General features: G+C 40.5%; 1 protein-coding gene across 1 annotated transcript; it reads right to left on the minus strand.

Annotated features, from left to right (window-relative positions):
* Nucleotides 1-289: 289 nt before the first annotated feature.
* Nucleotides 290-7,262, minus strand: STEAP4 (STEAP4 metalloreductase). The gene is made up of 4 exons (XM_004702646.2): nucleotides 6,807-7,262; nucleotides 5,412-5,939; nucleotides 3,958-4,122; nucleotides 290-1,559 (listed from the first exon to the last, which is right to left on the minus strand). Exons 1-4 carry the CDS (start codon nucleotides 7,260-7,262, stop codon nucleotides 1,299-1,301), a joined length of 1,410 nt encoding a protein of 469 aa, XP_004702703.1. The 3' UTR covers nucleotides 290-1,298.
* Nucleotides 7,263-16,602: the final 9,340 nt, after the last annotated feature.

The raw sequence follows: 16,602 nt of genomic DNA on the forward strand, positions 1-16,602 counted from the left end.
AAGGCTTTTATAGAGTAGGCAGAAAAGTATCAACTTAATGCTGTTGTTTTCTTGGCATGTGGGAAGTGGCACATAAAGCTCTCTGCTTAGGCTCAGAAGGCTAGACCTGCTCTAGGTCATCTTAGATCCCTAGCTTCTTCACCACAGAAAAACAGTGAAAATCATTGTTTCACCCTTAGCTTTCCATAATTCTCTCTCATGTATGTATCTGTAAGCTTTATCCCATCAGATTACTCATCTTATTTAACTTTCAAATTGTAAGAAACATGACAAATTACAGAAACAACTCTTTTAAATATTAGAAATTCATCCAATGGATGGTTATTATTAAACAACATTTGGAATACAGATTAGTCATATGTCAGATTAATCATGCTGAAGCAAACACCTAACCACTACCAAGCTTAAGGTAGTACCAGCTGACAGTATTTATTTAGTTTGCCTTTGGGTGGCTTAAACATTTTTGTGCAAGATAAACAACTTGTACATATTAACTTAACATACATTCTGAGTTATTTAAACTTTTTGTGCAAGAACTTCTATCAACTCATCATCCTGATGCACATTAAAACATGTCCATGTGCACCCCTCCATTTTTCTTCTCCTTTCCAACACCGTTTCTGGTAGAGGACGGGTATTATGCCAGTTTTATACATTTGCACACTTTCTCTCCATCAATTGTGATTTTTTTGTTGTGTTATAAAATAAAAGTTGTGCAGAGTACATATCCGTATTGTCAAAGCGAAAAATGAAGGAGTTCATTTAACTACAGAATTTATTATGGCAGTATTTATGATCATCTTTATCTATGCCCTCCCCCCAAACAAGTAAATAAATCTCATTTCTTGTACTGCATTTGCCTCTCTTCAAATATACAGAATAAAGCTTTGGTCAGTGGTCAATTTCTTACTGTTTTGTCTTTCACTTCTCTCAGTTCTGAAGCTAGAGGAGGAAATTATAGGTAATACCCCTGTAGGTTGCAAGACATTAGGTCATATAGATTACACAGCAAAGAAGCCTCTTAGTGTAAAACTACAAAGGTAATTTCAACCTTGGCTCTACGCTTCTGAGAAAAGAAGAGGCAGGCTACTGCACTGATTCATCCAAAGCTAACCTGAAAGGAGAAAAAACCCAGTGTTCTCTTCTCATCTGCAGATGACTCAAATCAAGACAAAGCTTCCCCCTCTGGTCACAAATGTCCAGTATGGGGGTAGATGAAGGCTCCTTGTTTGTACCCATTCATCTTCTCTCAAAGTTCAAAGCAGTAGTTCAGAGATGGGGAGAAATTGAAATTTGCATTAAATATCTGTTTTTCTGTTCAATGCTGAAGCTGATTTGGAGCTTCTTTCCCATCCCTGGCGGATCCGAGTAAGAGCCTTGTCGATGCATGGTATGATGAGGATGAACTTGATCACTAACAGGGTGCAAGGAATGATGAGGGCTAGCACATGGGCTGGAGGAAGATACCACTTGTAGCTGGAAGGGCTGAGGAATCTCTGTCCCCCATACACCAGTGCGTGAGCTGTGCACAAGATGAGGGTCAAATAGCCCAGTTTGGACTAGAAAGAAACAAACAACCAATGTAAGGACGCTACTTATCTTCATAGTGAAAACCTTGTAAGATATTTGTCAGCAACCACAAATAGGTGAGGCTTGTAACATTTAGGATACTGAGAACTTAAGAACTCAATGCCATTGACTCCATTCTGCTCCTATAGGACATAGAACCACCTCTAGGTTTCTGAGGCTGTGAATGTTTATAGGAGTAGAAAGCCTCATCTGTCTCCCATGGAGCAGCTGAAGGATGCATTCACCCTCCTTCAGGTTGATACTGCATTCAAAGGAAAATAGATTGTTGCTCAAAAAATACATGGTAACCTCACTAGATGTGTTTCCCAGGAGTGACTCTTTTGGGCTAGAATATGTGGCCAAAAGGTATTTTCTGGAGGATAGTGATGATTAAGTCCCACCATGTCCTCAAGAAACATCTTATTAGTATGCTACTGACTGAAAGCAGATGCTAACTAATTTCTATGGCAATTAAAGGAAAATTAAGCAAACTTCACTTTTCTTCTTTATTTCCTGCTTTCTAAATGTCAATGTTTCCCTTCTGTCTGTGTACCTTGAATATAAGTAAAACCTCAGAAAATAGTGACAGTGTTTGTCCCCCACTCCACCCTGGGAGAAATGGCAAGACAAAATTGCAGTAGTTCTATAAAATGCAAACAATTCTGATTACTAATGGTTTCTTCTGTTTTACTAGTTTGCATTAAATGCACACCAGAATCACCTGGGGGACACATTACAGCAGACTGCTCAGCCTCACCTCTGAGTTTCGGGTTCAGTGGGCTGGGGTGGGGGGTTAAGATTTTGAGTAACTCTAAGTTCCCAGGTGCTATTGCTGCTGGTGGCCCAGAGACCAGTCTTTCAGAATCATTGGCCTACATGAATTGTTACTAACCACCTTTAATGAAATGTCGGGTGGTTGGTATGTTGGGGGAACATTTTTTATTTTTTCTCTTACAGATTTAATATGGCATGATGATAAACCAGTGATTATCAATCTCCCTTATACTGCAACCCTTTAATATAGTTCCTCATGTGGTGGTGACCCCCCAACCATAAGATTATTTTTGTTGCTACATTATAACTGTCATTTTGCTACTGTTATGAGTCCTCATGTAAATATCTGATATGCAGGAGGTATTTTCATTGTTACAAATTGAATAAAATTAAAGCATAGTGATTCATCACAAAACAATATGTAATTATATACTGTGAAGTATTTATTTCTAATGACTAATAGATGAAAGTTTGTCTTGAAGCATGGTGCAGCACGACTAACAGTCTTCACGCTGGGTACTCGTAGGGGGGGTATCTGCGTGTAGGCGGACCCTCCTGGAGACGGACAGAGGAGCAGTGGGTGTCTCGGTTCCTAAGACCATCAGAAATAGGTGTTTTCCGATGGGTCTTAGGCGACCCCTGTGAAAGGTCGTTTGACCTCCACTATGATAAACTATGCATGAAGATTTTAGACCTTATTTCAATAATATATGTCCACATTTTATGTACATCCCTATAAAAAAGGTTTATTTTCAGGAGTAGAAATTTTTGTCTTTGGGTTTCAACTTACCTTGTATACAGTACAACTTCCATAAAAAATTTGACAGTTTTTAATGCTTTTCAGCTTAGCATGTTAGCTGTGGCTTTGAGAGCAGACAGAAATCTTGGCCCGGGATGTCTTGCTAGGACATCACATCATTAGGGAACCTACGCCTTTTTAGCCATGTTTATTATTTTCTTATTTGGGGTTGTTTCGGTTGCTTCGTAAAAATGAGACTGGTGTAGCAGTTATGAGTTGAGCAGCTAACCACAAGTTCAGCAGTTTGAAACCACTGGCTGTTCAGTGGGAGGAGGACAAGGCTTTCTATCCCCATGAAGCGCTATGCAGTCTCAGTCTCAGAAATCCACAGGGGCAGGTCGACTCTATCTTGGAATCAACTCGATGGCACGGAGTTTGGTTTGGGGATTGGAGGGAAGTCATGGAGCAAAATGAAAAATTAGGCATGACATAAGAAGAAAATGAGTGCACTCCCAGTCTCAAAGTGATGGCTGAGATCCGTTTGGAACGGCCTCTGGAAGTCTAACTTGGAGGTAAGCTGGAACTAGGTGTAAAGGATTCTTACTTCGCCTAGAACAAGAAAAGGCCTGAAGCTTCTTCAATTATTTAAAAGCAGCATGCTCAGCATGTGAAGGTGGTTGTGAAGAATTTGGGGGGGGGGCGTGTTTCACTCGTTTCAAAATAAGAGGCAAATTTATCTGGCCTTCAAGGGCAAGTAGGAGTTGTATGTGAGCCAGACATTCATAACCAGGGGGCTTGTGTTTACACTGTTTGTAAAGTCACATTCATTTTGCCAAAACAAACAAGCAAGCAGATCAAATCCTTGATAACCTTACCTGCACAAATCGGAATTCTCGCCAGTTGACTGTGTTGCTAACAGATGGTAAGGAAGTGATTCCCAGGAGCACAAACAGAAAAAATCCCAGGATTCCCAAGGCCACATATGAATCACTACGCCAGGCTGTAGAGGTGCTGAATGGGCTGTCTTTATTGGTCATTGCCTAAGGAAAATGACAAGCCATTTAAAAAACACATTTTTTACAAACTGCCCATCCTTGCCAAGGGATGGAAAAGAACTCGGCACAGTTGCTTGGCTTACGGCAAAATGCAGAGCATTTCTCAATAATAATAAGGTAAAAATAATTGAAGATAACAATGTGTTTAGATGTTATGTTTTTGGTAGAAAATGTAATCGGTTCTGTTGAGATTTTGCGCTTAAAGTTTTAATTTACTTTATAAATCCTAAAGCAATGTATTTAAACATTAACTTTATTTATTTTTACCATATGGCTCTTTGTTCCTGAGCAACACTTAATGTCTCAATTGGTTATATCAGAATCCTGTTTTGTGCTTTTTATGCCAACTCTCCACACATGCAAACTTCGGGTTCTCTCATGTTTAAGATGCCTTAACTCACTCACTGCCATCAATCGATGAAAGCTCACAGTGACCGTATAGGATGGGGCAGAACGGCCCCTGTGAATTTTTAGGCTGTAACTGTTTATGGGAATATAGCATAACATCGAATCTGTGGCATCCCAGGTTGAGAAGTATCAAGCCCCTGTTGTGTGACTCTTATTCAAAAATTCCCCATGTAATGTAATGGTTAGGATAATAACATAGAGAAACCCATAGAAGTACCATCAGTGAAATACTAGCCAATAATCGCTAAGACTGAGGCGAGGCACGCCCAAACCAATCCTTACTGCACTGACGTACAGCACAGTCACTGGCTAGTTTTCGCGGAATGTCTTGGCTATGTAGAGATACTGCCTGACATTTCCCTAGGATTTATTTCTAGTTAGTGAAGACAACCGCCCACAAGTTGAACATGAATGTACATTTTCAAGGGAAGTGATGGCTTCAGAAGCACCTTTTGGGGAACTTGGTTATTTTTAATGGCACATGTGTGAACAGTTCCTTTACTAACAAGATAGTTGGTTTTGACATCCAAAGGGAAGTGGCATGCATAAAAGTAGAAACACTGCTCTACTTTCATTGTAACCCAGCTGAATTCCAGGTATCACTGCATAGCCTGACGTCTCAAATTCATTAATCCTGCAGTGTCCTAGCCAGTCCTGAGGACACAGACCTGGTGAAGGGTGAACATGGGGTGTCTAACTTTCACAGTTAGATTCAACTCAATGGTTACACGAGACCTTAACTGGATTCATCAAAGAAACAGTCTCAGAATTACTTTCTAGAATCATGAAATAGGACATGTATGGAGATATTGCAAGATTCTTCCCTATTTTAAGGAAAATGAGAATAAAACTGAGTGGTGATTTACCTGGGTCAGGGTCATGTTTTTCAACCTCCATCGTACAAAATAGCGGATGGGAATCACAAGGGTGTAGAGGACATGAAGGAAGGCAAAGCCCAATGCGACTAAGCCAAGCTGCTTCCTGCAGAGCATCCAGTGATCAAGCCAGGCTGGGAATCGGCGGTATTTTGTGCCTCGATAGAGCTGCAGAATGGCAGCCAACACACCGGGGAGGTAAACCAAGGCGAGCAGGATAAGTGCCACTGATGGAAAGACCCGGTTTGGAATGGAGATGGCCAGGCGAAACGTTTCATTTTTCTTCCCATAAACATATGGGTAGATTACATCTCTAATTACACAATAGAAAAATACAAAGATACACAGCGCAGCAGACAGATAAAGTGGGAACCTCCACATTGGAAATAGTTGCAAGGGGTAGTTTTCAATTTCTTTGGCTGCCGTGAGCGATCCTTGATCCAGTGGGGTAAGTCCAAGAGTACGAACAATATTCATCACTCTTTGCTTAGCTTTGCTGTCATTTCCACAGACAAATACCTGTATGAAAGAGAATTGACTGTGTTTATCATTAGCTTCGTTAATAATGATTTTATAAGCACTGTGCAAAAACAACAGCACGCCCTCTGCTTTTCAAACAAGCTTAGTATACCAAACATACTTAACAAAAGGACATTCAAAATGCGCATCTGTCTGTTGCATTGCCAGGTACCAGATTTGTAAATCGAGGATCAAACTCCAAACCAAACTCACTGCCATTGAGTTGATGGCAACCCATAGTGATCCTATAGGATCGGTTAGAACTGCCCCTGTGAATTTCAGAGACTGGAAATCTTTGAGGGAGTAGCACACTGGAGCCTTTCCCCACCCCTGCAGATCGGTTGGTGGTTTCAAACTGCTGACCTTGTGGCTCACAGCGTAGTGCAAAACCACCACACCACAGGGGCTCCTAGAGGAGGGAAGTTTTAAACATATCACCTTGATATAATGACTTGGGTTTCTATAGTGTGAATAGTTTGCTCTCTCCTTTGTGTTTGTGAGTGCCACATAATTTATGGATCGTTTCTAATTTCAGCAACTAAAGGAATCACATAGAAGGTAGAGGAGATGGGGAAAAACATCCACCAACGAATTAGCTGTGCTGGTTTCTAGCACTGACAAGAGGCCACCCTGTTGGATTCCATGGGGCTAAAAGCCCAGAGTGTAGACAGTGTGCTAACCCCAGCAACAACTGACTGCCTTACCTGGTCAAATAAAAGCAAATTATTCCTGGCACATGTTGGCAGAATGCGCGGTTTAGAGGTATTTAATTTTGGAATTGTATTTTGTCATTCCTGAGGCAAGTGCATATTAAAAGACTAACGTTTTAAAGATTGAGATTTGTAGTCATTCATTACTTGGTCTTACCTGCCGGCTTGCATCCAGGGCTCCTGACTGGAGGGCCCAGGCTGAGATGGTGTTAAATGCTTTCACCACGTGGGTTCCTGGCAGCAGCTGAGCCAGGTACTCGGCATTGGATTCTGGATACTGATTGATTTTGAGGTTGTTGCTGACATCAACCAATATTTTCCCTTTGAGGACTTTAGTTAGTTCTGTGAGAAAATAATAATGTTCCCTATGGATTGCTACAATTATGATGTCAGATTTTTGGGCGGCTTCGGAATAGCTCAGGACCTCAGCACCACTGGGTAGCAGGCTGGACATCTGGGGACTCCGGCTTCCAAAAACAACAGAATAGCCGCACTGGTGCATTTTAAACCCCAATGATCTTCCCAAATCTCCAGTTCCAAAAACACACACGGTCTCTTCCTTTTCTGAAGAATTCATAGTAAGAGGAAATTCATCTGTGCATGTGTTCTCCATAACTGAAAATAATATAAATAACCAACAAAATATGAAAAAAGTGAGAATTTCCAGGAAACACTGTAATTAGCATGTTATCTCTGCAGTGGCTTTATTTATTTCAGCAGTTTTATTGTCACATAATTCACATATCATGTAATTCAGTAGGTCAATCACGTCTACATTCTTATCAGCTCCCCATTTCCACCCAACATCCCCTGCCATATCTCCAACCCAATCCAACCAAACTCACTGCCAAGGAGTCAATGTTTACTCATAGAGTGAGTTTCTAAGACAGTAACTGTTTACAGAAGTAGAAAGCCCAGTCTTTCTCCCATGGAGCCCCTGGTGGATTTGAACTGCTGACCATGTGGATCGTAGCCCAAAGTGTAACCATTATGCCAACAAGGCTCCTTCTGCCACACCCCCAAGGGGCCACTAATCCAATTACTGTCTCTGTAGATTTACCTATACTGGATTTCATATACAGAAAAACATTAAAAAACAAACAAAAATGTAGCAAGAATAAGAAAGTAAAACTGATAGAAAACCCTCAATCAAAAAGAAAGCAGAAAATATTAAAAACTAGGACAAAATTTAAATGGATCATAAGGGAGATTACATAACAGGGTGCCAAATTTTAACCTAACTGCATCTGCAACAATCTACTCTCCAAAGCGTTCGGCATTAGCGAGGCTGTTCTCATCCCTGGTCTGTGGTCAGAGAGGATTCACCAGGGGCTTAATCCATCTGTTTTTCCCCTTCAATTTTTTTTTTTTTTACTTAAACAACTTAAACATGAGTCAAAAGGGAGATCAAATGATAAGATATTATGTTTCGACCTAACTACATCTGTCATCATTGACTTCCCAGTGCTTTCTGTCTGATTACAGGGTTATTCACCTCCCTCAGCTATGGCTGGAGAGGACTCCCTGGAGTAGGCTGAATCCATGAATGGACCCTTCAAATGGAGCTTGGACTTGCACTGCCATCCACCTCCTTCTACAAACCAGGTGTTCACAATGTACACGCGATGCCATTCCCTCCTGTAGCTTTGGATTATATTATTTACAATCTCTGGAGGTTGGTGTGCTTCTTCCATGTGGACTTACTTGATGCTTCACTTAGATGGATGCTTATTTGAAAACAAACCCTGAAGAGCCCAGCTGCTGTTTTTGCTGATAGTGGTGCACCATCTAGTTTCTTCATCACACTTTTCCCCCATTCTCCCGTGATCGCTTCATGAGGTCCAGCAAAAGCAGGGCTATGTCATAAGAACTAATTGTTCATGCATCTATGGTTTATATGTGTCTTTGGTTCGCCTTAGAGACATCGCTGTCATTTTATGTTAGAGAACATTGACAAATTGTTAACTTGATAAATCATCCCCAGCGGCAGCACTTTCCTGCATTTACTTTAATCTCTAATGAATTATTTTGAGAGTATTTCTTCTGAAATTTGTGAGGATTTACAATGATCATACCCATGCTCACATGTACTTATTTAACAAAGTCCTAGAGGAAGAGCTGCCATGACAAACCAAGACACTCAGATGCATTAAACTACAGACCCGACATTGATACTACAGTCATAAAGTAGTATCTGTGTTCAGATGCAAATGGTTCTAACCATTCTCAAAGGAAAATCTGATAAAGAATGCACGAAGAAGAAAATTATAAATTAATTAATTTATGTTATGGATGCAAAATCCTAAAGAAAGATGTGCAGACAGAACCCAGCAGTATTTTAAGAGCACAGTTTATCAACTTAGGTATAATCTATCAACGTACACCAGTTGCTTCCCAAGAGAAAGGTGTGGGAATCCACTTCTGTAAAGACTTATAGGGTTGGAAGCCATACAGGGGCAGTTCTCTGTTGTTTTTTAGGGTTTAGTTCTGCAAGTTCAATAGTATTAAATGTATTAATATGTCTTAACAAGATTTATGGAAAATTAATGAAAAATATGCATTCATCTTATTGATACTAACAGGATGTGCTAAAACTTGACATCCATTTTTGGTTCATAGTAAACCAGAAACATATCCTTAACACTTAAAATCTGAGAATACCTACCACAGCCAAAAATCCAGTCTCATTCTTTTTTCATTCTTTTTTAAATTAAAAGATCATTGTATTGGGGGCTCTTACAACTCATTACAATCCATACATCAATTGTATCAGGTATATTTGTACATTTGTTGCCATAATTCTTTTCTAGACATTTACTTTCTATTGAGCCCTTGGTATCAGCTCCTCTTTTTTCCCTCCCTCCCTGTACCCTCGTGACCCCTCGATAGATTATAAATTATTATTATTTTCATATCTCACTTTGACCGCTGTCTTCCTTCCCCCATGGTCTGTTGTTCTTCCCCCTGGAGGGGTGTGTGTGTGGTTATGTGTTTGTGTGATACAAAAAGAGTCCCCCAAATATATATGTTAGACTTAGGACACTGCTTTCAACTAATGGTAAATGATTGTCAAGTTATCTCCCTGAAGACTTGGGCCATCCAGAGCAAGCAGACACCATTGTTTCTCCCACAATAGGTAGGGCTCACTCCCTGCTGTTGGGGACAGTGGATGGCTTCCCCTGAAAGCTCAGGCTAAATAGAGTCTCCAGCTCTAGGGCAATCAAGGTTAAACCACATCAAGAATCTAGGATCCGCCCATCTTGTCACATGTATACCCTTAATCCCTCCTCTTCCTATTGTGCATATACCTCTAGATTGTCCCCTTCCCATTAATGTGTTACCTGTAGTACAACCTTTTCTTTCTTTTTTTTTTTTTAGGGGCTCATACAACTCTTATCATAATCCATACATATATCAATTGTGTAAAGCACATTTGTACATTCATTGCCCTCATCATTCTCAAAACATTTGCTTTCCACTTAAGCCCCTGGCATCAGCTCCTCATTTGTTCCCCTCCCTCCCCGCTTCCCCCTCCCTCATGAACACTTGATAATTTATAAATTATTATTTTGTCATATCTTGCACTGTCTGACGTCTCTCTTTACCCACTTTTCTAGTACAACCCTTTCCTGTCATGTATATCTTAACCTGTAACTAGGGGGCTTGCATGTCCCCAAAAGATATATAAGGCTTGGTTAGCAATAAATCTCTCTCTCTCTATCCTGCCCTGTACCACCAAGAGGAGCTGAGGTGAGCATGCTATCATGAAATATGCCTAACTCCATTATTTCAATCCCTCTCCTATCTCCTATTCTCTATGCCTTTACTATTATCTTTGCTTATTATCACTGTACAATTGCGTGAACCAGACCCATGATGATTTGTTAGGGGCTGGCTACCCTGACATGTGTTGATCATTGCAATAGGTTCCCTGTTCCTCCCCTTCTTTCCCCCCTTCCTCCTACCCTTTCAGTTTTATTCTTAATAAAGTATTATAAGAAATATTCTCCAAAAAAAAAAGAAATATTCTCAATAAAATCAGAAACTCAGAAAATATGTCAGCTTCCTTCAAGACTTCTCATGGGGGGGCAGTCTACTCTGTCCTAGGAGGACGGCTGTGAGTTGGAATGCCTCGATTCATGTGATAGCTACTGAAGCAGGGAGTTCTTGTTGTGGCTCAGCTTTTTCAGTTTTAAGAATATCTTGGCCTCTTTAAGTCATCTTTAAGCTCAGTGAGTATCAAACACATTGAGTAAAGGTCAGCTTGCTCAAAGGGCTGATCTTTTCATCAGTCTTTTAATCAAGATCATAGCCAATGAACATGAATATTCATAGAATGAATCATAACTAGAGACAAGTCTTGGATTCATCAGTATGATCCAGCGCACAAGATCTCATCAAACATCAACTTTTAAAGGACTTCCCTGGGCCAGTTAAATTCAAGGAAGAGAGGTCAGCTTTGAAGGTTATGGTGACTATTTTGGGGGGTGAGGTGGGGTTACAAATAGGGCAACATTGGTAGATTTTCTTAAAGGTCAGAGAACAATTATGGGCTTATGAAAGGGTTAAGAAAATTGAAAAACTACATTGATGAGAAAAAAGACCTGGAAAGTTGCACTGAGGGACCTCTTTGCCATCACAACAAACCTATTGCTCATTTTTTAAGAGCAGCAAGGGATAGTCTATGTGAATTTTGTTGAGAAACCTTCTCCTACCTAACTCACATCCCTGAGTTTGCTCCCTCAAGACTATTTTGTACCCCAAACTTAAAGAACATTTAAAAGAAACACGATTTTGTGTACTTCAAGGTTGCCCCAAACTATAAAATTCTTTGGAGAAAGTTAAGAATCATGGAAACATTGCATTCAGAAGTTTCTAGTCTTAACTGAGGATATGTCAAGAAATAATCACTTCAGATTTTGATATTTTTATTTAATAAAGGCTTTTCATAATTTTGGAGCAATATTTTTTTCACTTTTTCTCATGTGTGCATATGCATATTATATACATACATACTAGGGGTTCCCCCCCCCCCCAGTGGAAAAAAACTCTGCTGACAGAGCTTTCATAGTACGCGTTTTTCACAATAGGCAAGCATCGAGCAACTCACTCTGAGTTAGTGCACTCAGTGGCGTCACCTGAGAAATTTCTCTCTGGTCACATTGACTTTTTTTCTTGAAAGCAGTTTCACTTGAACCTCGTTTTTTTGTGATGGCTGATTTATGAGAACCGCATGCAGCTGTGAAATTTTGTTTTCTGCTAGGGAAAAATGCCACAGAAACTGTTGTGATGTTTAACACAGCTTACAAGGACAGTGTTATGGGAAAACTCAAGTGTGCAAGTGGTTTTCTCATTTCAAAAAAGGTGAAATGTTGATGACAAACCTTGTTCTGGATGTCCGTCAACTTCCTGAACCCTGAATGGATGAAAATATTAACTCTTAGTGCATGTGGAGTTTGTTCCTCCAGGTCAGACTGTTACTCAAGATTTCCATTTAGAGGTTCTGAAAAGATAGCGCTACAGTGTGTGTAATAGTGTGTGACAAAAAAGGCCTGATTTGTGGCAGACGGAGGGCAGGTTTTGCCATCGCAACAATGCACCTGCTCATGCAGCCATTTCAGTGTGCTAGTTTTGGGCTGTGTTAGTCTGGGTAGACTAGAGAAACAAATCGTGGAAGTGGGCAATATTTGGATCCAAAGACTTTCTACCCACTGGCCTGTGATCTTCCAGCATTTGGCATCATTGCATGTGTTTCGTGAGTCTGAAGAGGACTTCATAGCTTTGTATCAGACATATGGGCTAATATCAGACTTATGGACATCATCTGGACTGGGCTGGGATGTTTTCTCAATGTTCAATTGCACTTGTATATAAATCTTTTTCTTATACACATGTGAATCCATGGATTTGCTTCTGTAGTCTACCCAGACTAACACATTGGCAAACAAACAAACAAACAAACAAACAAACAAACCCCAGCATGCCTCTTTTGTGCCAGAGATGGTCATGGTTACATATGGGATAGCACCGGCAGATGTCAGCGGACCACATCTCATCAATCATAGACAGTGCACATCAGTACACAGGCCCTTCCAACGGAACTTATAAATTGCAAACTAGTTTGCAAATAATATTGTAATCATTGGTTTCTACTCAGTTAAAATCAAACCTCTAAACTGCTGAAGAGTGAGTAATTATTTCTGCTCTGTAGAACTGGCTTGTACGTTGAAAAATATGTCTGACTACTTCTACTTCAGGGAATCCTCGTGGTAGACTACGTTGGAGTCTTACAAGGTCAGCAGTTCTAACCCACCAGCTGCTCTGTGAGAGAAAGATGCCGCTTTTTGCTTCTGTAAAGATTTACAGCCTTGGGAACCCACAGGGGAAGTTCTACTCTGTGCTACAGGGTCACATTAAGTCAGAATTTACTCTACGCCAGTGAGTGGACCTATCCTTCCACTTTTCCTCTATGATTCTATCTAATATAATTTTCTCTCATCTGAATGTTTGAGATGAGCATTCACAGACAAAATAAAAGATTTGATTAGGTTGCCAGTATCTGGTACTGAGACGCATGATTTCTTTATTTTAATATTCTCATTTGGATTATCTTAATTATTGCAAAGGATCACTCCAGATTTTGACTATGGCTAAATCAACTTACAATTTATTCTTATTTTCCATGGACTTTTAAAAAATGAATATATTGACTACCTGGTATGTTTGTTTTGCTCCACTTCTTATGAGCAATATGACCTTGGGCAATTAATAAAAATGCTTGTATCTCAGTTTCATCATCTGTAAATAGTACCTACTTCAGATTTAATGAGAGAATTAGTTGAGCTCATATATCTCAAAACAGTTCTTGAGATACATGCTCAATAATTGCCGGCTATTATTTTTAATAGAGTAATAATTGATCAGTGATCCAATTGATTAATTTGATGTTCAACTATCTACTTAATGTGACCTCTGCATAGATTTCACAGATTAAAGGTTAATTATACCTATAGAACTGTGATTATGTAAATACATAAATGTATCTCTAGTTGAGTGCCATGATTTTTAAGAAGTTCCTGCTTTACTCATAATTTCTTATAAGGCCTTAGAATAAATGGCATAAGAGAATATGGATTTATCTCAACACAAGTGCAGAAACAGCTGAAGTGTGAGTTCCTCTCATTTGTAATTGTTTCACATCCATTTAAATAGTTTCCTCTTAAAATGCAGCGTGGCAATCCAATGGTAGGTACTTGGACTGTTTTTCAACCATTAAAATTTCTTTTCACTCTTAAACCTTCAGAGACATTGCCGAGCAATCTGAGACTACAAAGACAGGAAAAAATGAAAATACCACAGTTGGCTTAAGAGACAAAGTAACAGCTAGTCACAGTGCAGTTACTCCTTGTGCAAGTGAAGAAGCTGTGAGGTTGATAATTGTGTTGGCCACATCTTGAGCCCCACTTCAAACACTGCTTGTCCTAGATCCAGCTCCTGGGTAGTAATCGAGCTCCCCTAAACCTCCACTGCCTGACAAACTCACTTTGGAGCCCCACAGCTTATATCTATTGATTTTTGTCATGGGGTCTCTTTGTGATCTCTATATGCTTAGCATTCAGACGTGTACCACCCACAGAGCCACCATAGACCAAGGATCCCTTGGACAAGCGCTTCTCCATGTTCACGCAGGCTCCGCAGAAAGGCCCGGTGGCACAGAGCACCGGTGGCCAACCTGATTACACGCCTCTGGACCGTCTCGCGCAGTTTCACTGGTGGGTGCACCTTACCCTTCTCTCTGCTTCCTGGAGTCATTTTTCTAACAAATTATAAAGACACGAGTCTTTGTCTATAAGTCAGAGTAATAAAATATGTTTGACTTTTTCATGTAAATTTTCTCCCCTCAGGCCTAAAGTCACCATACCTAGAATGGCTGAATTAAAAAAATAAAATCCTCTAGAAATTTTGTTTTTTAACCTGGAAAAAATATCCTCATAATAGCTCCCAATATATGTTTACTCCCAACCACAAAGAAGAGCAAATTGAAGGTTTATGTTACAGTAAGTACTATATAAAATTGGATGTTAACCCACTACATATGTTTGTAACTGAAAATAGCTATTCCGTTTAAACATGAGTTCATTGAGGTAATATGGTTTTTCGTGGCAAGTCTGAAACACAGAAGTCTTTTAACCATGTTATATCGTCTCAGTTGTCGAATGGAAGGAATAGAAAAAATACTAAGATAGGTGTAAACAGGAAGTGGCACTATTAAAGACTGAACGAGGCTAAAATACTTGAAACACAGCATAGTGGTCTCCTTCCCTAGCCCCAGCCCCTCGCAAGCCTCAGGATGCCATAGTCAGCACCCAGGAAGATCTCTGGGCTTGGAAGATCTCCCAGGTGGTAACGCCCTGGGTTATGAACTTCGAATAGCACATGACTTGTGCCTACCCTTTCATTTCATGTAAATATGTCATCCCTCTGCAAGAATGGGACCAACCCTTGCTGGGAACAAATTCTTCCTTACAATCACCTTCGCTTGCTAATAAGCATGCCACTTGAACAATGGGAAATTCCTGGAGCCCTTTCTTGCCCTTAAAACAAGAACACCAAACTCACTGCTCTGGGGTCAGATCTGACGCATAGGGACCCGACAGGACAGGGTAAATCTGCACCTCGGGGTTCTCAAGGAGATGAATCCTGCTCACAGGAGCAGAAAGTCTCCTGGGTCTCCCACAGTACAGGGATGGATCCCAACTGCACTACGCCGCAGGGCACTTCTCTCGCACTAAAGTCAGGTTAGACCTGCTCTGCCCACACCTTCCATTTAAAGGCACAATCAGGAATGCATCTTGCTCGTAACCAGGAAACTGCTAGCACTGATGAAATATCTCTAACAGAGCTGCTTGAAAGTAGAGCCAGGATAGGCAAAATGATCTTCCAAGGGGCACTTTAGCTTAGGGAATAGCAACCAATGACTCAGATACCAAAGGTGGCAGAGGTTGACCAGGACACCATGGTACAGTTATTACCAGGAAGCTTGTGTGTGTGTGTGCTTGTGTTAGTCAGACTGTCTAGCTTCTGTACGATGATATTTCAGCATCCACACCAAGTAATCTCCACCCACATGTGCTATACATAGATAACATTTCTCAGGATTTCCTTAAATGACTATCTGAAGCCTCAAGATGTAATTTTCAAAATTAAATCCCCGCGTGTTCTGGCCGTTCCCAGTGACATTGCCCATGGAATCCACAGTGAAGTTTCCTGCCCCTAGTTCCACTCCACCTTCTAGCCTGTGACAGTCCCGGCCTTTCCCCGTATCGCCCTGTCTTATGTGCTATGACGACTAGGGTGGGGAGTATAATAAATCTTGAAATGTTTCTGACCCCTCCTTCTTGATGTCCATGTGATTGTACCATACCTCAGACATTTCAATTAGAACAACTTTCAAAAGAATGTATATGTGTGTGGGCATAACAGGGGGAGCAGGAGTGGGCAAAGCTAATGTGCTCAGCTGTTAACCTTCACCAGAAGGCTGGCAGTTCACATCCAACCCAGAGGGTGTCTCAGAAGAAAGGTCTGGTGATCTGCTTCAGGAAAATTAGCAATGCTTAGGGATCTACTTAGGAAAATGGAGTTTCTTTGAAGGGTGATTTGGGAACAGATAGGGTGATAGTTTAAGGTGATCAGATTTAAAGTGGGACACCGTTGATGGGGGGGGGGCAGAGGGGGTGTTCTTGATTAAAAATTTGGTCTATATGGACCAAATAGACCGTTCCCTAGCTTGTCATGCATTCTTTCCAAAAATCGGGACTGTCCCGCCAAAAGCGGGACGTCTGGTCACCTTATGATAGTCTCACAACATGCTGAACATAACTAATATCACTGACTTGACTATATAAAGATTGATAAGATGATATTTTTTTATATATAAATATAGGGAGCTTCAA

The sequence above is a fragment of the Echinops telfairi genome, unplaced genomic scaffold, assembly GCF_000313985.2.
Source record: "Echinops telfairi isolate 266 unplaced genomic scaffold, ASM31398v2 ScPeMD7_23;HRSCAF=83, whole genome shotgun sequence".
In the NCBI taxonomy this organism is placed as follows: Eukaryota; Metazoa; Chordata; class Mammalia; order Afrosoricida; family Tenrecidae; genus Echinops; species Echinops telfairi.